Below are 22162 nucleotides of genomic sequence, written 5' to 3' on the forward strand. Positions count from 1 at the left end.
AATGGTGAACTGCATAATCTGCCAGGAATTCACCGCTGGGCACACATTAAAAGTAGTGCGAGGAGTTATCCCCCGGCCAAATAGGCCATTCCAGCACTTGCATATCGACTACGTTGAGATGATTCAAGTATGCAATGGGTACAGGTATTTAATTGTGGTGGTGTGTCCATTCTCTAGATGGATAGAAGCAGGTCCCTGTACACATCAAGACTACCTGTGCTGCCAAATTTATGGTGAGGGAAGTGCTCCCTAGATGGGGGGTGTACGAGGTAATGAGGTCAGACAATGGGGCTCACTTTGTCAATTCAGTGTTCAGGCAGATCAGCTTGTTGCTTGGTATAAAGCACAAGTTCTCCTCGGTATATCATCCGGAGGGGAATGGCATATGTGAGAGGCTCAACGGCTTGCTAAAAGAGAGGATAGCCAAGTTGAAACTCATATTAAAAAAGAGATGGTTGCACTGTCTACCACTGGCATTGTATGCACTACGGAACCAACCCGGTTCCGACCATCTCACACCGCACGAGATAGTCGCAGGCAGAAGAACGAGGACCTCTCTTACCCCAGAGATGGAGCTAGATGTGATGCCCAGCCAACTAAGGAGGTCTTGGGGACAGAGATGCAGGATTATTTTAACTGTATGACATCCAGCGTCTCGGTTTGGTTTAGTTTAGTTTATTATTTGTAGGGCGCGCCATGCCCTGGAGCATCAGGGCGCACAAGACAAGAATATGCTCAACTTTGTTACAGGTACATCTACATAATCATAGTACATTCTACAATAAGTGAAATATGTACAGGTACATGTGCATGGTCATAATACAGTATACAATAAGCAAGAATGTGCAGGGCTGGAGCTAGGTCCAGACAAGAGGTGATAAGGGTACAGGAATACTTAATGTGGAGGTGATATACAGTAATATACAATGGTGTAGAATAGTGGAATAAGTACAGTAATATACAATGGTGTAAAATACAGACCGAGGTATCAGAGCTGGGGCATGCAGGTGGATCGCCAGTAGGGACAGTCAGGTCAAGCAGGTCGGATTAGTTAGATGTCATTGGCTCTCAGCCACTTGGTCAAATTCTGCCTGAATTTCGCGAAGGGCTGGGGTTCTCTTATGTCATGTGGTAGGGAGTTCCAAAGCTGTGCTGCTTTGACTGCGAAGCTATGTCCTCCAATAGTGGAACGTTTAAAGCGAGGGACATAGAGGCAATTCGCATTGACCGTTCTTGTTGGTCTAGGTGAGGTTCTTAAGTGTAGCCTGTCCATGAGGTAGGGTGGTGCCATGTTATTGAGGCACTTGTGAGTAAGGGAGGCAATTTTGAGTTGGATTTTGTCCTGAGTGGATAGCCATTTATATTCTCTTCTTATAGAGGAGATATGCTCTTTCCTGTTGATCTTGAGCGCGGCTCTCAGGGCATTATTCTGTAGGACCTGGATTTTTTGGATAGTCTGTATGTTAGCCCCAATGTAGAGACCATTACAGTAGTCCAGTTTGGACAGTATAAGGGCTCTGGCAAGCGTGATGCAGCTGTCTGTAGAGAGGAATTGCTTGCTGGCTCTAATGAGTTTGCAAGTATATGCTGTAGAAGAGGCTAGGGAGTTGACTTGTTTGCCAAAGTTTAAGGTGGCGTCAAGGTAAAAGCCTGGGGTCTTGACTTCCTTTGCTACTTTGATATTATTCCCATCGATAATGAAGCTGGCATAGTCAGTGTTAAGTTTAGTTATGTATGTCGGAGTGCCTAGGATTATGAGCTCAGTTTTGTCATCGTTCAGGCATAAGCCGTGTGTGGCCATCCATGCCTGAACGAAGCTGTAAATTTTATTCACTGAAGCCAGATCCACAATGTAATCTCCTGAAAGCGGAAGGAGGATCTGGGTATCGTCTGCATAGTTGGTGTAGGCGATACCCAGATGATCCATTTCGTCGAAGAGCGGCTTTGTGAATATGTTATAGAGGGTTGGTGATACACAAGATTCCTGGGGTACACCGCACATTATAGGGATCGGGTCAGCTGAGGCTGATGGAGAGAAGACTCTCATGGTGCGGTTATTCAGGAAGGATTTGATCCATAATATGGCCTCTTTGGAGAAGTGAGCAGCAGAGTCTAGGTGGCTACATAAGACTATATGGTCGACTAAATCGAACGCTGCTGAGAGGTCTAGCAAGAGGAGTAAGGCTGCTTGGCCATTGTCCCTACATTGATCTATTTGGGCCTTGAGATCGATAAGGGCAGTCTCTGTTCCATGCTGGGGACGGAATCCAGATTGGCGGGTTCCGAGCAGGTGGTTGGATTCAAGGAAGTTTTGTATTTGCATGTATGCCACTTTGTCTAAAATTTTTAGAAGAAAAATTTCAGGCCAGCTGCAGCGACGAAGCAAAGGGTGCAGCACAGCACGACACACTAGGAAGTGCTGAAACAGACACCGCGCAAAGTTTATGTGCGCGCCCCTCGTCTTCCCTGGTGATGCTGTGCTCATAAGGAACTTTACAAGGAAGAGGTGGGACGAGCCACAATTCAATGGCCCTTTCATCGTGGAAGACTTCACTCCTTCAGCCGTCAAAGTCCAGGGCAGAAGGGCATGGCTCTTCCTAAATGACATCAAACCGTATATAGGAGAGGGCCCTCCAGCTGCATCCAACTGCGAAGAAACCACAGACAACGGGGAAGAACCTCAGCACGTGCAGACAAGACCTATGGCGAGGAAGAAGGACGCATGAGCAGCAAAGTCAAGACAAAAGAACTCTGGTTTTAAAATTGCGGCTTTCTGAATAGGACACTTCCTCGAAGCAAGGGAAAAAAAAAGGTGATAAAGGACAATGATATGGACACTCTGTGCATCACAGTTGTAGGGTAAAGAGAAGTGCATCTAGAGCCACAACAACGTTGACATGAACTTTTGAAGCAAATCATACAAAGCATTGTAAAAACTAATATTCTAATAAACTACATATAAGACATTTCTGAGAACTTGACACAGTATCCTGAAGCAACCAGTATCAAAACTTTGTTCACAGATCTAATGGAGGCTCCCAGCAGAAATCTCACGTGGGATGTGCTCACCTACTTCCAGCTGGTGGTCATCTCATATCCGTCGCTCATAGGGAGAGAAACCAGTGTCAGACTTTATTCGAGAACCTGCAAACAAGAAAATAATCTCCCAGCTATTGACTGTCATTGCGGAAGTCTTCACTGAGCTGCCCGAACACAGTGAAAAGGACACAAATGCTTCCACCACCAGCAGACATTGAAGAGCTCACCTTCACTTTGTTCTTTCGAATAATTGAGAAATTCCCAGGACTCGTCGGGAGAACAACTGACACACGCACTTTCAGAGACCCAAGAAACCTAGCTCAATTAAACCAGCTGTGGACTAAATTAAATTACCTAGTGGCAATCCACGCAACAGAAAGGTGCAGAGACTGTTTGAATCAAAAGAAAAGCTTGTGACCAGTCCCCAGTAAAACAGGACAAATGTCCCCATCACCCGAGGACACCCATCTGGCACAGAACGTTTTGTTCAGACTGGTCACAGACTATCCAGAAATGGTGGGGAGGCCTGCAGATGTTGACATCACCTTCCTTAGAGATCCAGCCAATACCCCGCACATGGCCACTCTCCTTCACAGAATCATGCTCCAGGTGGAGCTATCCAACTTCCAGTGAGACTTTCCGCTGAGGGACAGATCCGAGGGACAGACACACAGTTCTTCAATTTTCCACCGAAGGACAGATCGAGAAGAGCAGAAACGAGAACTACACCACGTTATTTTTCTTTTTGCTTTTTCGATTTTTTCTTATTTTTCCATGTTTACTTTTATTTTTGTGTTGATTTTTACAACATTCTATTTCTGTGCGATTTTTAGCAGTTCCATCTTTTCATTCCTTCGCATTGAACAGGTTCCAGCATGTCCTCAGGACCAAAGCAAATTTGAGGAGTGCACTGGGACTTCACCTACTATAGATATGCATAATGAATGTGATGTACCAAAGTTGCTAGCCTAACCTTTTTCTATAATCTAGCAAAAGGAACTGTACCACATACCCAGAGATTACCGTCATCCCCCGCAAGAGGGGGGACACTTGAAAAGCACTTGTCACTTTAGAATTAATGAACTCTTGCTATGAGATCAGAGCAAGAAAAGGAATAATTAACTGACTATGGACTTATTCAAAATGGGGGCCCGGAACAGTAACTTAGATTTACCACCAGCAGAGGGGCGCCCCCGCTTCCCTGGGAGGAAATGCTGCCAGATGTCCTACAAGTCTATCATGTGTATATGCTTAGTAATTATCATTGTGTTTTTATCTTTGACTATTCAGACTGCATTTTCTATTGGTGCACAAAGTGTCCCAATTTCAGTGCACCCACCAGATAATGAACGCCTGGGTCCCACAAAAGCACCCAGGCCATATATAGTTATCCCAGTCCCAAGGAAAACTGATGGTAAAGGTAATGAACTAAAATTGAATGTAATTAGCAGTGATTCATACACACTTGAGGTAATGAATGAAGAAAAAGGCTGGAGACAGGGTCAGCACGGAATGAATGAAAATAGTACTGACCACTGCACGCATGCACCCACTGAATGCACACGAAAAAGGGCAAGTGTCAATGGCAACAGGGCCTCAAAAAAGGGCAACAGAGAAGGAGAAACTACCTACCGAACGACCAGCCCCAGAGAGTAGTGGAAGCAACCGAGAAGAACCAAGTGAGAAACCAAAGAGAGGGCATAGCAATATCCCTCAAAACAACAGAAGTAGCCACAAAGGAACACAGAGAAAACACAAATGCTGATAGATTATTTGTTCCCATTCATAGTTAGAGCAAATACACTGCACGAGGAGCTGAAAAATAGAACTACAGAGACTGTAACAGCAAGTACGCCAGCTCCAGCACAAGGAACAAGCACCAGGCCTACGACACACCGACTCGGTGGGAAGGTGGGAAAAATTACAAAAGGGAAGGAAAAGAAATATAACACCTTCTCCTACCACAGCGATCCAGCCAAAGAAACCTGTTCCACCGAGACGCCGAGTGGAAAAACAGCACAGACGCATTCAAGGACATAGTCATAGCAAACTATAGAAGAACGCTGAGATTCAAGAGAAGCCTGCATGAAGATAATAATGAACTCAATGATTACCTGGACAGCACAGCCCATCTAGGAAACAACATATCGTACCAGCACATGAAGGAAGTTGGACGAAGGCAGTCAGAAGGAGAATGCTTCGTCTGCGCACTTCTACCATACAGCATGGGAAAGTCCAAGATCTTTGTAGCTGTAGAAATTGATGTCCCTACAGCACACTGTATGTCACATGTAGCAATGTGCAATAACAGAGGACAATTTATGGGGAGAGACGCCTCATTGATCTGGGCCACTGAAAAGGACTACCTGGATGAAGATGGCTACGTCCAGGACATTAAAACAAGAAACAAAGCGTACACCAGGAATCACGTGATCAGATACGAGAATCCTGACGTCAAAGGATCAGGAACACGATGGGTAATAAACACAAGACTGAACGTTCAAGGAAAAACTGCAGAAGAGGCACAAATCTGGAAGAACAGAGGCCAAATGCAGATTTGGGGAACAGTGGTTTCCCCAAATGGATGGGAAGAAGGAGTAGTAATCTGCCGAGGTTGGATGGTCCTTGGAGCCTGCCGAGAAGCAATAGAGAATTCGCAGAGGTTATGCAAACCTCTATGGCCAAAGTTGGTAAAGCTGCTGACATGGGTCAAGGACAGAGGAGGACCCCTGCAAATAGTACCACTGGAAAGCCCGAAACTATGCTTCAGAAGCAATGGCACGAGGAAGATAGGGGAGAATCAAAACTGCGGACAAATCTTTGAAGCCCTAGGAATGACAAGGAACAGCAGTCATTATGGATCATTACTGGGCGTGTGGATCCAAGGCATGTATAAGACTACCGAAGAAATAGGGGGGCATATGCACACTGGTAAACATCCACGTTCCCGCGCTAGCAATCTCTAAAAATTACCTGAATTTGGACAGTTTCCCGATGGCAGATGCTCATCTGAGAAAAAGGAGATCTGCAGAACTGATATCCAGGACGAAGAGAGAAAACTACTTTTCTGCCAAATCAGAAGAGGCATTCCATGCAATCCCATATGAACACAGGCTATTCAGCCTCACCTCAACAGTATTCACAACACTACTCCTGCCACACATCCAAGTTGGAGTGAATGCTAAATGGCTGCAATTAACCAGATGGGAGTTATTGCAGACAATCAACACTACTATTAAAGGATTCAACGCAATCAAAGAAGAACAGAGCAATCCGACTGACGACCCTCCAGAACAGATATGTACTAGACATGATCACAGCAATGGATGGAAGTGTTTGCGCAAAAATCGGAGAATCATGTGGCACATTTATACCATTGCACCATGAAGAAAATGGAACCCTGACGAAGCCATAAGTATGTTGACAAACCTGAAAAACCAGATGATCGATGAAAGTGACAAAGTGGGCAATGACAGCTGGTTTGGGGCCCTGTTCTCGTGGGTCCCACAATGGATGGCAGACATTCAAGTTTCTGGGAGCCTTACTAGCAATGATACTGCTAGGATGCTGTGTTATCAAGATAATCATCACACAGTGCCAGAAAACTGCAAAGAAAGCCATTGGGATGAAAATAATGGTCGTTGTTGAGCCAGGATGGAAGCCCAGAGACCTGACTGATGAAGAAATAAGAGACGTTGTGAAACCCAGCGAATTTGCGCCAGAATGAACAAAGTTCACATATCCCAGGAAACGAAGAAAGTATGAAGAAAAATGGATCTATTGCAGCCCAAATGGACAATGCCAATTGATGACATGGAACAAAGATGAGCATGCAAAAACCGCAGGAAGTTTGAAGGGTGTGATAAAAATATGGACTCCAAAGACACACACATTCACACTCGCCAAGGCATGTGACGTATGAGGAGCAAATGAACCAACAGAGAGCTGCACTGGAACTCTGCCCAGTGTACATCAGAAGAGCCATACCTGTTGAAGCGCCCATAACCAGACAGCCCTGGGCAGCACGGTACCCTATCAGACAGCCGTGCCAGCCGCTGAGACGAAATGAAGAGTACCTGCAGACGGTCCATGAAGAGACCCAAAGAGCCTTAATGGAAGGCCAGTGGAAATGACCAGAGGGCATGGACAGACTTGCGAATGAACGAAAACAGCTATCAAAGATAGCCAGTGTGAGTAGCTATGAAAATAGATGTAATGGACGAAAGAAGAGACTAAGCTAAAACGTAAGGAAACGATGCTACGAGACAAGATGAAAGTAACCAACCAGTTAAACGTGTGTAAATAGGCTTGGAACGCAAGAAGCTAAGAAAACGTTACTGCTTGCAATGCTTAGTAGAAGAATAGAGTGGCAAGCGCTGATCATATCTACCTCAACAAGGCACGCTATACAAGTGCGACTCCATTTTGTAAAAGCAGAAGTATGCCCAGGCAGCCAGAAGCCTAAAAGGCCAGGTTTCATATCCCAGCCAAAGCCAGGAGAAGGAGCAGAATCGAAACTCAACAAAGAGCAGCTTGCGCCTGGGAAATCGAGGTCAACCAGAGAAAGGGGGGAGAGCGTCAGCTAACAAGAATTGAAACTTCAGAGCATACCAGCCTGCCCCGTGAAGGTCGAGATAAGGGAGGCCCATGCAGGTGGCAGGGCCGAAGCAGAATTAAATACACTAAAAGCTGGAAACTGAAGCAGATTCATGGTGAACACGTGACCAGCCAGGCGCAAAGAGGTACCACCGCCTGATGTCATCCAGAACCTGAGGATGCCATAACTTTTCCTGATAAGAGGCTACGTTTCGAGGCCATGCCCAGCCAACTAATTGACACATAGCCCTAAGATACTCATTGATGGAAGGGAGGCAGGGCGAATATTGGGACACCAGGCACCTGGGTGTCGATTCTGCATGCTGCTAATTAAAATGGGGATTTAGGTCTAGGGGTGTAACCTGCCCAATCACAATGGACCATGTAATCTAGGGTCCTATAGATAGTAGAACGTCGTAGTTGTAGTGATGTCTATCATGTATGATGTAGAGGGAGGGGCTTAGACACCCACCCAATAAGAGTTATACAATCCGCATGCTCTGGTGCCATATACAGACATAACACCTATACTTAAGTTACCTTTCCGAACCAATTATATTGCATGACGAATTTGTAGAGTTAGACGTCAGTGATGACGAGTTTTACATATAACTATTGCTGTTCAACTGAAGTTCGAGGAAGTTGGAGCGAGACAGGTGATCGCAACGATGCCGATTTCTATTTGTTTCCCTGTTTGATGTAGCTGTCATTAAACAGACTTCCCTTTGCCAAATTACTGATTCCTCATTATTGAGTCGTGTTGGAGTAAGTGAATCCTGCACCCCCATTCCTCACATGGTATAGCTATCTTGTCTTACAGGTACTACAGGTACCTATGGGCCCGTCGGTGAATAGCTCGCCCCAACTACAACTGTAAACTGTGTAACATTTCCATTACTTCCTCTCCCTCAGTCACCATTAGCTCCCTTCGCTCTCGTTTCCACCACTTGGGGGCCTGATTTGGGGTCGATTCCCTATTTGACTTTCCTGCCTAACCTTATGAGACAGTGCTGTGGTGATTTGGGAGCGCTAAATACTTATTTTCCATGTCACTTCCCTTCTGGATGCATTTCAGGTTTTTGGTAGCCAGTAAACTACTTTAATCAAAAGACTAGGCTTCCCAGAATGCCTAGCCCACTGCTTCATCTCCACCATTTTAGACAAGGTTGGGTGGAGGATAGGCAGCACCTGTGGATAGCAGGTACTAGTAAACCGCACACCTTAGGCGTGTGCTCGTTAGCCAGCTTTAAAGGTCTTAGTGTGCTTCAGTACAGCGCTGCTCATTGATGAAGTGTTCCCATTTGTGACCGGTCCCTTGTTCATTGCTTAGTTCCTAGTTTCTTATTTCTTGTTACCTGGATTTCGAATTTAGTATGTTTATTAGAAATGTTCCGCTTCCTGGATAGCCCTTCTGTCGTTTTAGGTTTTGCAGTCAGCACGTTCCAGTTCTTGCCTTTTCCTGTGCAGCCCCATTTCTCTGTTCTTAATTCCTTTGATGTTGCCGTATTCTGCAGTGTAACTATTGATCCTTTAGACACCCCTTCTTTATAGATTCTGTTTTGGCCCATTTTCCCTTCCTTCCCTAGGTTAGGAGGGGAGAGGTTTACATTTGTAATTTCGTTTTCCTTGCTCCCATTCCTTTACATTCTCTTGGAGTCTTTTCCTTGTTTTCCCCTTGCACTTCTACCTTTGTTCCGTATTGATTTTTAGGTGTAGTGTGCTGTTGTATCCAGCTCCTGTGTGAATATCTGTGTTCCTCACTAATCCCACTCGTCAGGGGTCGTATGCATATATAGAACAAGACTGAGCAAGGTCATGAGAACCTCACAGAGCAATGCATTAACCAGGTGCCCTTTTTTGATAATTGTTCGGAGTCTTATGCATCAAGTTGTCCTCCCTTAGCTGTTATAGACTTTTCTGGGTCCCTGGTTGATCAACAGGATTCGTGAGCTTTGCTGACATTTCAATGGCTAATTCTCATCCCTGCAAGTATCATCTTTAAGTTACTTCATACAATACCATTGAGGGAATTAGCTCACCTAGTCCCATCTGTGGGCTTAGCGCACACAGTCCCTTTAACAGCAATTGTGGGTGAGGAGCTTGCTGACTTTTTGTAATCTTAAGGAGCTTCCAGGTGCTTAACCCACATCCCTTCTCATAAATATTTGTATTGTTAACACGCTCTACTTGCTCATCCTGGATTTTAGTGTATACGTATCAAGGTTGTGCATGTTTGACACAAAACTAGTCACTGCGTGATCTTGTGCACATTTCCCTTTCCATATCCACTGCCATTGTCCTCATGACACCCTCTCCCATTTTATTTTTCACTGCTGGGCTGTCAGACATCTTATTTGTTGCTTGACTGTTGGCGTTGGGATATCTTATCCTTTTTTGTAGGTATGGTTGTGAACTAATCACTCAGGAGCCTACGGTTCTGCTCATAAGTTGCTTCATCATCGTTTTCAGGTTACACAGGTTGTAGGCTCAGGATAAACTACATGAAACAGATGGAAGAAAATGGGGATAACAGACTGGGCACACATTCCCATCCAGATGCTAGGCACCAATTGGTGCTCACGAAAGGCAAGCAAGGCAACTATGAACATTACATTCCACTCTATAGCAGCCTCTCAAACTCCAGCTGCACTCACTTCACAGTATGCAACAGTTCATTATTCCCACAAAAACTACTACACCTGGCCTCAAGTGAAGACTCAAACAATTTCATTAAATCAATTTTTCCACTTTACGTGCCAATACATTTTATAAGAAATACAAGTACTTGTGTCAGCTACTGTGCTCAACCCAGTCTATAATCAAGCCACGCTCCCCAAAAACGTTTCCCTTTCGCTCAAAGCGTGCTTATAAATTTGACAAGAAATTCAATTGAGTTTATGCCCGCTAAAGCAAGTCATGTGTGAGCACATGTTCAATAAACCACCTCCCCCAGCACGAAATATGCATGTTGGCGTAGCGATGACTAGCCTAGCCTCCCCTTTTCAATAAAATGCATATAAAGTTTGCACAAATACATTTTATTCCATTCAGTAATGACTAAAAATCACCACTAAAGTCAATCCTTAAAAGCTCTGCCAAGGTTGAATGCTCCAACTCTAAAACAGCAACAGAAATCATCCTCCTCTCTGAAAGATTGCTAGTGACTGCTGAAGAGCTCCAGAAGCAGGCCCCTTATACAGACAGGATCATCTGGCTTCCAAAATCTATTTGAATTGCATGAAAGTTTGTAGAATCCTGAATGCAATGGAAATGTGGGTAATTCGGGTTTTCAGACAAACATTGACCCAGGCTTGCAGACCGAAATCTGCCTGAGACTGCTCCCATCTTACATCTATGTAGGTGAAGGTTTTTCTTAAGTACAAACCTAACTGGGAATAAAAGGAGCGCAACAGAATAGGAGTAAACCTTATATAGAATTGATCGTTGGTGCAGTTAGTCCATGGGTGAAGATGGGCGCTATGCTGACTGGCACAAACAACTAGAGTGCTAGCTGAGGAGCCATTTGAATAGTAGGGTCTTTCTTTCTGTTGGATCCATGCAGACATCTGGTGGGATGTTGTACCACATGCAAGCATGCAAAAGTTGCCAGTTTCCTGGTCTTCTCTTTCCGTAATGTTTTGGTGTGAAGCCTCGCGCTAGCACGCCTTCTGGAATTGCGTCGACCTGTGTAAAAAGCCAGCTGTACAGATTGGTAACCTGGTGCTTATGGCAATACTGCCATGAACGTAATGAAGGCGGTTTGAAGATGATCCAGGCTAGTATCGGAAGCCAATGTAACTACCTGGTCATTACAGAGATGTGCCGAAACCTTCGGATACCAATCATTAGTCTGGCTTCATTATGCTGTAGTGCTGTAAGTGGTGCGAGGGCTGAAGTAGGGCCAACACAAATGCATGTAACCCCCATTTATGTGCACCAGTAGTAGGGACTGGACAGTGGATCTGAAGTCATTATGTGGCAGGAAGGGTTAGATTTTGTACTAGCGAAATGGCCAGTACCAGGCGTCCGGGTAATTTCCGCTGTGTTTGGCTTCAACACATTGTTGTAATCCATGTACAAGAGCACTAGAGATGGCTAGTTCCGATTTGAAGCAATGAGGATTCATGCCGGATAGATACGATTGGATGAGCAGCAGTTTGGTTGCATAGGAGCACAATCTCAGATTCTGGGGGATTGAGTTGTGTGTAGGTGCAAGTAATCCGCAAGTGAATGAGCACTAAGCAGCATTTTAGCCGTGAGAAGTTTTTAGTGCAACTGATCTTTAACAGGAGTAAGAATTGAAGTTGTAAGCTACTAGTCGGCCACAAATAAAAGTCACTTGCCACCTCAATGCTATAGATACGCACAGAACACCATTTCTTACCAGCCAAGAGTCAAATATCTCTAGTGCAAATTGTTATTTTCCACGCCTTTGATGCACTGAGATGTAAGGGCCCATGTACAGTTTGAAGATAACTAGCGAACAGGATGGACCATTGAGAGACTTTGCACTTGAATGCATGACACAGTGATCCAAAACTCCCCATCTGGCACACTGGGTGTTTGTCTGACAGGTAGGAAGCAAACGAGCCTGTAAACCTTATCAGAGTTACCAGACTTAGAGTAGTGTCCTAGGGTCGACAGTGTTTAAAAGCTGCAGTGAGGCAGAGTAGGACCTGCATTCCCTTTTCCATGATGTACAATGCATCCTTGACTGCCTCTATGATTGCAGTTTTAGTACTGCCTCTAAATTATGCCCAGACTATTCATCCTGCAGTAGCATGCATGGATTTATTCATCCATGCAGTTTTAGTGACCTTTTTCAATGAGCTTGCCTCGGGAGTGAAGGCTTTTAATTGAACGGTAGTTTAGTTAGTCAGGGACTAGATTTTGTTTGATTGGCAAGAAGGCGAATTAGGTTTCTTTTGAGCAATATGGAGAAGGTCTCTTGCATAAGAGACGCATTGAGGATTTAGGGGAGGGGCAGTAGCGCGGACCCAAGACATGTTTGACAGTGTATGTGGGAAGGACATCTTCCTCCTATAGTGTTCGGTTTGAGGGACTACAGAACAGTGGCGAGTTCAGTGGTTGAGATGACCCCGAATTTTCACCAAAACAAAATGAGGTGATGGCTGTAAGGTTTGGAATTCATCCTAACCTCTGGCATTGCTTTGGGCAACTCGCCAGACCATTGTTCTTCACCCATCAAGCCATTACAGAAGGGGAAATACCACATGCAAATCAGGCCTGGTCCCACCCCAAAAGGGGCAGTCCAGCCCAAACTGCTAGGTCACTTTCCTTCTGCAGGAGCCAACAAGCATCCCCAGAAATGTTTTGGCCTCGTTGGGCATCAGTGAGCAGTAGCTGAATTTCTTGAGTTTTAACAAATTCATACTTTCCTTGAGAGTTTCCTGTGAAACAATGGGCTTTGGTGTTGGCTCGAGTCTGTCATTACAGTCCAAATGCTTGCTAATGTGTACATTTAATCGATAATTAAATTGTTTTATGCCATCACATTTCTTCGCAGTTTTTCGGAGCCTGAAAGAGTTCGGCTTTTGTTTATAGTGGGAATTACGCAGATTTTAATTGGTGATATTTGCATAATTTGTTCCTTCAACAATTTCCCTGCTCGCTGGATGGCGATCTTGCAATCCAGGTAAACAAAATGGAAATTGGTTCCTTTCAGACTCAGTGTTGCTTTAGAGAAGGGTGTATCTTAATGAAGGCCGTAATTATACTATGTCAAAAGCAGGGAGAAGGGAATTGATATCTGGATAGACATCGAACAGAGGCTGGCAATCTAGATGTCTGCGTTTAGGTCCTTGAGGTGGTCAGACACAGCCCCTAGGAGGAGCAGTATTTGGCAGGTGAGGTACAGGAGGATGGCGGTAGGGTCCAAATTCGTGAACTCTTTTGGGGCGAGACATGCCAGTTCAGGGAGAAGGGCAGACCAAGTAAAATGCTTTGGCCTCGATTCTGGTAGGAGCTGTGCATTCTATTCAATGTGTCAATGAAGTACAATGTTATAGTTATTAGGCCATAATATCTGTAAGGAAGCCAGAGGGGGCTCCTGAAGGATGGTAGAAGTGGTGAAATGCAGAGGTGTGTGTGTAGGGATGAGGAGTGACAGATGATGTGCTCTATGGACAGGAGACTGGTGACTTTTGGCAAGGTGCAGGGCCATGTATTGCAAATGACCACAAAGCCTCACTAACCACTATGGCTGCATGTTTGAGGCTCTGTTCTGGCAGGACGAGAATGTGGCGTGGAACCAGGACTGCAATACTAATCTAGTCAAAGTCAAGGGAGATGATGCAGTCCGAGGTCAGTAGTCAAGTGAATGTTTACCAGCATCATGTGGCATGTCCTGGAGGTAGCGGTGAGGTTGGCAGTGGGAGCGGGGGGGTAGGATGGAGTCAGATAGTGGTTGTTGGTTAGTGCACCTTGTGAGCTCGACTGAGGCTGAGCAGTCTATGGCCAAAAGTGACTTTGGGGATGATGGGCACTGGGAAGGAGTTGTGCCACATGAGGGATTGGTGTCTGGAGAGAGAAGAACGTGTAACACCTTCCTGGCTGGAACAGGGGAAAACAGATGTCGCCCTTGTCTGCTGCTGCCCTTATCCAACGGCGGCAATACAGTGGATGCCATGGGAGACCAGAAGAAAAATTGGTATGGTGCATGCCCAGCGCACTCTGCAGAGGGGTGGAGATCTCGCTTTGCTGTGACCATCTGTTCTACCGGGTGGGAGAACAGGCAGAGATCAGCAGCAGTGTGGAGACTCTGAAAAGGAAATACAAGGAGTCCAAGCTCAGTGGGGGTGTGTGTCTGCCCAAAGATCAGAAGGAATCTGGCTTGAATTCCCAATAAGGCAGACTCAGCCATTGATTATTTTATATTGTTAGGTAATTGGAATCATAAGAAAACAGTCAAGCGTGCATGCTATAAATCGCCATCATTAGATAGCTATAGCTATGCTGAGAGGGTAAATCCTGAAGTGGGCCTCGCTGGACACAATAACTGGGAAACCTTTGCTCCAGGAGGAGGGTGTGCATGATATATGCATCGAAATGCCAGAAGACTCCAAAGGTCCAAATGACAAATGGCCAATTCCTCAGAAGCCAATCAATTACTGGAAAGCAAATGCAGATTGTTAAGAGTCACCAAAAAGGAAAAGAAAAAGGCTTTTAGAACGCAAACAGCATAACGTGCCAGCTATTAGGTGCTGGGATGGATCAGTAGAACGTCCACTTTACAGAAGCAATGGAGGAAAATATGAAGAAAGAAACAAATGAAAACAAACGCTTTAGATGTTTCAAAAGGTTCTTCCTTATCTGCTGCCCAAATCTTTAATCTTTATCCAACTTTCTCATTCTTCGCTCTCTCCGCTACCAACAAGTGATTCTTCCAATATTTGTACATCCCAAGTTTTATGTAGAGATAAAAATGTATTACTACCCAATCTAACTTACATGCCAAGTCTTGCACACATATGGTCTTGCTGCAACTACTACACTTTCCATATAATTGGACCTTCAGGATTATCAGTGCTTTTTTTCTAAAAGAAAATGCATGGTGATGCAAAATATTTGGAGGACCCTTCTGTGGAGATGCAATTTAATGAAGAGCAGAAAACGGTACTTTTGTACAGCATAACATCGGTTTTCTCTTTTCCGATGTTCACCGGGCATGCAGTGACAACCAAGACAGCCCCACAAACTCGCCTATCCAAAAGAAGTGTAAAATCATAACGTTGTTGGCGATTCCGCCTGCCTAATGTCCGAAGAGCGAGACCATGCAACAATCCGGGGCACATGTTTTATATCTGTATGCTCTAAAATGAGCCTTCAAAACATGGCTGTGTATTGCAAGACTATAAATCTGAGGTAAAGGGATTTTATTATGCCAGGATGGTGCACTACACGTACTTTATGTATGAAGCTTTCTTGAATAGTGCCTATTGCACCTTCAGACCATTTCAAAGTGTTTGAAGGGAAGTGAACGAGCCAGGAGTGAAAGAGTTGACTGAAAAGAAATAAGATATGGACATCAGTTAGAGCTTGGTTACTAAGAGGTTAAAGGCATACAGTTCTCTTCAAGCAACAACAAAAAAAAGATGCCTTAGAGTTTTGGACAGTGAAGCCTAGGAATCCAAATGAGAAAACACAGAAAGAAAATACTCCCACACTAACAATTTGTTTCCGATAGAGCGACAAGGATGCTAGTACTTTAAAGAAGAACTTTTATCGCAGAGACAGCACTGGTCAGAGCGATGAGAACATGCGAAGGGCGTAAAAAATTACTAACTTTAGCATAAACATTAAGAGGCAATGGACTCACTCCATGTACCCGTCAAATCAAATGCTGTCACTCGCAAACATTCATGAATGCATTCTAGAGTGGACCCACCAACTAAACTTGCTGCTTATTTTTTTAGTGAATTGTAAATGCTCGTCTTTCCAAAACCACTCATAAAATAGACGCATTAATAGCGGTGATGACTTACCAGGGTCGTGTATAGCGTGCAGACCAGGCCCATCGTCAACACTGCGCCCCAGAGATCAAACCCAGTCACTGCGAAGAAAGAAATGAAGGTATAAATGTGCAAAACTTGAACAATTCTCTCACGAAACGAAGGATGAGTGAAAGCCGCCCTTCACGGAAAGAGGATTTTTTAAATATATTTGTGGTTTGCTTGTTAGGAGCTTAGACAATAAGAATATACTGTTGAGGAAAGAGGACAGCCAATCCAGTACCCGTTCTGAGATACCAAGTATCGTGGAGCCTTTGCATGAGGATGGAATGTTTGTGTCAAATGCAGAGGAGAGCTCGAGAAGGATATGGACAGCTGCAGGAGTTGGAGTCCAGAGATGCAAGCAGTTCTTCACGGGTGTTCGGAAGAGCAGTTTCCGTGCCTCTAGATGCTCGGAATCCAGATTGATGGTCGTGGAGGCCTCCAACAAGTTCAGTGTGAGAGTTAAGTTGGGGCAACGGCAGCTTCTCAAGTAGCTTCCCCCGGAAGGGGGTGATGGAGATAGGGCAATAGCTGGCAGGGCAGTTAGGGTCAGAGGAAGGTTTTTCAGCTGTGGGCGCACAAGGGAGTGCTTGAGGGGGATGGGAAAGATCCAGTGATAAGGAACAAGTTACTTACCTGTAACTGTTGTTCTCCAGCATGGGTCTGGCATGGATTCACATGCTCATGAATATTACCCGTCGTCAGGCTGGGAATCCTCGGTAAAGAAAAAACCAGTATGAGTTTCGTTTCTGATCTGTCTTTCGTAGTAGTAACCAATCACTGATCTCTGCGTCATACTGACCACAGCCAATGACTGCCCTCTACCTAAGCCCCGCCTCTGGCAGCCATCTTCAGATTTGGAAGCACGTGAAGTGGCAGTATGACCAAGTGAAGAGCCGCAGAGGGGTAGGCGGGAGGGTTCGCATGTGAATCCATGCCAGACCCATGCTGGAGAACAACAGTTACAGGTAAGTAACTTGTTCCTTCTCCAGCATGGGGTCTGGCATGGATTCACATGCTCATGAATAAAGAATACATAGCAGTACACACTTGCACAATCACAGGAGGTGGCAAAGGCTCAACATTAAGCATTACATCAAACTCAACATTAAGCAATCTTACCTCCTCACCAGGCTCACCTTAGGCGAACAGGTTGCGCAGCACTGCTTGGCCGACCCTGGACTCCTCCCTGGAATCCCGATCGACGCAGTAGAATTTCGTGAAGGTGTGCGTTGACCTCCACGTAGCAGCCCTGCATATGTCCAGCAGGGGCACACCAGATAGGAACGCTGTGGTAGCTGCGATCGCTCTGGTGGAATGGGCTCTCGGACGGCCAGGCAGCTGTCAGTTTGCCAACCGATGACAGTACATGATACAGCCGGAGAGCCATCTGGAAATGGAAGCCTTCGAGAGAGCCTTCCCCTGATTGACAGGTCCAAAGTTCACAAAGAGTTGTGACGTCTTCCGAAAACACTTTGTGGGGTCCACGTAGAACTTCAGCGCTCTAGCCACATCCAGCGAGTGCAAAGTCCTCTCAGCCGGCGACGAAGGCGACGGGAAGAACACAGGCAACACCAAGGGTTCGTTGAGGTGGAAGTCCGACGGCACCTTGGGCATGAAGGAGGGGTGCGTCCTGAGCACTACCCTCGTGTCGTGAAAAGTCAAGTACGGGGCCTTGCAGGAAAGGGCCTGGATCTCTCCCACCCGTCGTGCGGAGGTGATGGCCACAAGAAACGCTGTTTGACGACAGGAACTTCAACGGGGCCGAGTGCAGAGGCTCGAACGGAGGTCCCATGAGCTTGGTCAGCACCACGTTGAGCTCCCACGCCGGGGCCGGAGCCTTCACCGGCGGGAACGATCTGAACAGTCCCTTCATGAACTCTTTTACCAGACGATGAGACCACAAGGACGTCCGCCCCGTGGTTCTGGTGTATCGGGAGATCGCAGCAAGATGAATCTTGATGGACGCGTGCGCCAGTCCAGCTTTGGCCAGCGTCAATAGGTACGGCAGTACTTGGGGAGCCGTAATCCGTAGAGGGTTAATCTTCTGTGCGTGGCACCAGACAGAGAACCTCTTCCATTTGTGTCCGTAGCATTTAAGAGTCGAGGACGCCCTGGCCTTTGCAAGAACCTCTCTGCAGTCGGCCGGTATGTCGTATCCTCCAAACTCTAACGCTACAGGAGCCAGGCCTGCAAGTTCAGCGACTTCGGGTCGTGGAGGAGGATGGCGCCTCCTTCCCTGGAGAGAAGATCCGCGTCCACTGGCAGCTTGATTGACGGGGACGCTGACAAGTCCAGAAGGTCCGGGAATCATATCTGCCTCGGCCACGCAGGTGCGATGAGGATCATCCTGCACAGTGACCTCTTCAGCTGGTTGATGAGCCGGATCAGCAGTGGCAATGGAGGGAACGCGTATAGGAACAGGCCCTCTTCCAGGGGAACGAGAAAGCATCGCCCATGCTCCTCGGCTGGGGAAACCTGCTGGCGAACCTCCGACACTCGTCGCCGTCGCGAACAGATCGATCTGGGGTGTGCCCCACCGTCGGAAGAGGCGGTCCACTAGATCCTGCCGTAGTTCCCACTCGTGGCACGAGCGCAGCTCCCTGCTGAGTGAGTCGGCGATGGTGTTTTTTATCCCTGCCAGATGAAACGGCACCAGAAACATCCTTTGGGCGATGGCCCAATTCCACAGGTCCTGCGCTTCCTTGGACAGTGCTGGGGACCTGGTTCCACCCTGTTTCCTGATGTAAAACATGGTGGTGGTGTTGTCGGTGAAGATCCTCACCACCTTGCCCTTGAGGGACGGAAGGAAGGACCTGAGGGCCCAAAACACCACACAGAGCTCCAGGACGTTGATATGGAGGGACTTCTCCGTCGGGAGCCAAAGGCCTCTCGCGTGCAGATTCTCGGTGTGCGCTCCCCACCCTTCCAGGGAGGCATCCGTGGTCACTGTCTCCTGGTGGTCTGGAAGTCCATGCCCGCCGTCAGATGCGCGCGGGTGCCCCACCACCGGATCGCTCGTCGGAAAGTCTCGTCGAGTGTGATCCTCTCCTCGAAGCTGCCCGTCGTTTGGATCCAGCGCGCGTCCAGGAACTCCTGCAACGGGCGCATCCGGAGCCTGCACAGGGGAATGAGGTAGATGCAAGAAGACATCATTCCGAGGAGGGACTTGATGGACCTCACCTTGGCCGCGTCCGCAACAAACATCCGCTGTACCTTGCCCAGAATGGCCCTGGTCCTTTCCTCCGACGGGGAGGCCAGAAGGGACACTGTTGAGCTTCGCTCCCAGAAACAGTGCGTCTTGCGCGTGCACCAGGTGGGACTTGGCGTAGTTCACAGTGAATCTCAGGTCCGTGAGAATTTGGACGGTCCTTGCCGTGTGCTCCACGGCGAGCTCCCTCGTCCTAGCTCGGATGAGCCAGTCGTCCAGGTAGGGGTAGACGTGGATCCCCTCTCGGCGCAGCTGCGCCGCCACTGGTGTAAGGCACTTGGTGAATACCCTGGGTGCCGACCGTAGTCCGAAGGGAAGGGCTCTGAACTGATAGGGACGCCCTTGGACCACGAACCTGAGAAGGTGCCCCTTCAGGATGGGAATATGGAAGTAGGCATCCTCCAAATCCAACGACAACAGGAAGTCGCCCTCCTCAAGCTGACCCAGGACGTGCTGGAGGGTGACCATCCGGAACTTCTGTGCCTTGATGAACTTGTTCAGTCGTCGTAGGTCTAGGATGGGGCGCCATCCTCCAGTCTTCTTCACGAGGAAGTATCTTGAGTAAACTCCGGAGCCCCAAAGCCTCTTTGGGACGAGTTCGATGGCGCCCTTCCTGAGCATCGCCTTTACCTCCAAGAGAAGCTGAGGGACGTGAAGCTCTTTCCTGGCCACAGGGGGGACGCGCAGGCACCTTCTTTGAAACTCGAGCGCGTGGCCCTGGGCTAGGGCATCCAGCACCCAACGGTCGGTGGAGATGGACTCCCACACGCTGACGAAGCTCGCCAGCCGGCCTCCCACCGGGGTGCTTCGGTGGGGGCCCAACCCCACGGCCGGTTCAGTCCTGTTTCGACGAGGCTTTGCCGCCTTGACCTCCTTGGCGACGACGGCGGGTCCGCCTGACTTGCCTCGTCCCCTGTAAGCTTCCTGCGACGACGAACGGGCCGCTTGACAGTAGGTGGAAAATCCGCCGCCGGAACCTTTGGAGGCGCCCTTGCCTCCGCCACTCCGAAAGGGCAGCCGCCGTTGCTGGAGAACCCCGAGAGCCCGGGCCGTCTCAGTGTCTGCTTTGATGGCTTGAAGGGAATCGTCCACTGTTTTCCCAAACAGGTTGTTTCCATCGAACGGCATGTCCAGGACTCTGGTCTGTACGTCTTGACGGAAGTCAGTAGCCTTGAGCCATCCACGCTGCCTAAGGCACACGCCGTTGCCCAACTGGCGAAATCCAGTGTCGGCGATGTCCGTCGCAATCGTGATGGCGTGGTGCAAGATCTCCAGGGCATCCGCCCTCTTGTCGTCCGGTAGGAAGTCCAGCAGGGGGGCCAGTTTGTACCACAGCTCCCTGTCGTAGCGGGCTACGATAGCCAAGGCGTTGGCCGCCTTAATCGTCGTCGCTGCAGACGAGATGACCCTGCGCCCCATCGTATCCAATTTCTTTCCCTCGCCATCCGGCAGGGAAGTCGACGTGGAGGCCGCACCCCCCATGCTTTCTTCCTGGCCGCCGCGGAGACGACGGAGTCCGGGGTAGGCTGTGCCCGGAGGCACAAGGGGGCCGCGTCTGGGACCCGGTACTTCTTCTCGTACCGGTCTCTTCTAGCCGGCGTCATGGATGGGTTCTTGAGGAGGGCGAGGCCCACATCCCAAATATCGTCCAGTAGAGGTACCGCGAGGACCGTCTTCCTCTTGGCCTCGTGCCGTTGATAAAGGAAACCTTCCTTCTTCTTCTCCTCAGGGCAGAGCTGGAAGAGCTTGGATGCCCTGGCGATCATGGAGTGAAAAGATCAAATCTCGTCGGGCGGGGAAGCCCGGGTGGGAGGTGACGACGGCAGATCCTCGTCGTACACCTCGTCGTCCGTACCCGTCGCGGCCGTGTCAGTCCCCGTATCATCCCCTTGAGTCGTGGACGGGGAGGAGGGCTGAACGGGGCGCGACGGCTGAAAAGGAGGTGGAGGGTGAATCCTTCTTTTCTTAGGGGGAGGGCTGCCAGAAGGGCCTGGTTCCGGGTCCCCCGACGGGAGTGGTTCCTCCGCTGGTAACGGCAGTCTCGTCCTTATCTCAGAGCATAAGGACTGTATAGCCAACAAAATGGCTGCCGAGTTGTCTTGCGGCGCTGGGAGAGGGGAGTCCGACGGGCGGTCAGGGGCCCCGTCGGTACCCTCGACGATATCGTCGTCTCCTGCGTCGGGATCCCTCCGTGGCTTAAGACCTCGATCAGCTCTTCCTCAGAGGTTGAGGCTGAATCCACGACTGTTAGGGAGAATTCTCTGTTTAGGCTGAATTTCCTAACCTAGTGAGTCCCCCAGCAGCTTTGCTGGACTTTTGGGGTTTATTTTTTTCTCCTGCCAAGAGTGAGACTCTTTTACCCTCACTCTTGGACATGACGAGAGCGTTTCTGTGACTTGCTATGTGCTTATGGGCTAGGGAGTATTTTTTCCCCATAGGCTATCATTGGTTTTTGAATGTGTGTTACACAGCACCCTCAGTGCAGTAACACAGGGGTGTCATAGAGACCCCCAAACATAAACTCCACACCCTGGGACTGACTACTGTCTCCCTGGGTCTGTAAAGTCACCATTGACTTTACTAGTCTTAACTTAGGAACTTAACCAGTACAAACCATCTTACTGTGGAAATACTGGTAAGGGCAATTAGATTGCCCCTGGGTCTGTTGTCGAGGGGGTACTGTCCCGTCCCCCCTCGCCGAGTTCTGGCTGGTGGCAGTGGATACCACGGAAAAATTTGAAATTAACCTTGGGTTCCAAACACTTGTATACATCAGAGTGAGGATGAGTATCAGAATATCATC

At 47.9% G+C, this 22162-nt stretch overlaps 1 protein-coding gene across 3 annotated transcripts in view; it reads right to left on the reverse strand.

Moving 5' to 3' along the window:
* Positions 1-22162, reverse strand: part of SLC5A6 (solute carrier family 5 member 6) — a 1144170-nt gene that overhangs the window by 824439 nt on the left and 297569 nt on the right. For all 3 annotated transcript variants that reach the window (XM_069605582.1, XM_069605584.1, XM_069605583.1), the window contains exon 5: positions 16140-16207. In XM_069605582.1, the coding sequence (XP_069461683.1) occupies positions 16140-16207 (68 nt within the window). The remainder of the gene's footprint in view (positions 1-16139; positions 16208-22162) is intronic.

This window comes from Ambystoma mexicanum, chromosome 4p (genome assembly GCF_040938575.1).
Source record: "Ambystoma mexicanum isolate Mex_15411 chromosome 4p, UKY_AmexF1_1, whole genome shotgun sequence".
NCBI classification, from domain to species: domain Eukaryota; kingdom Metazoa; phylum Chordata; class Amphibia; order Caudata; family Ambystomatidae; genus Ambystoma; species Ambystoma mexicanum.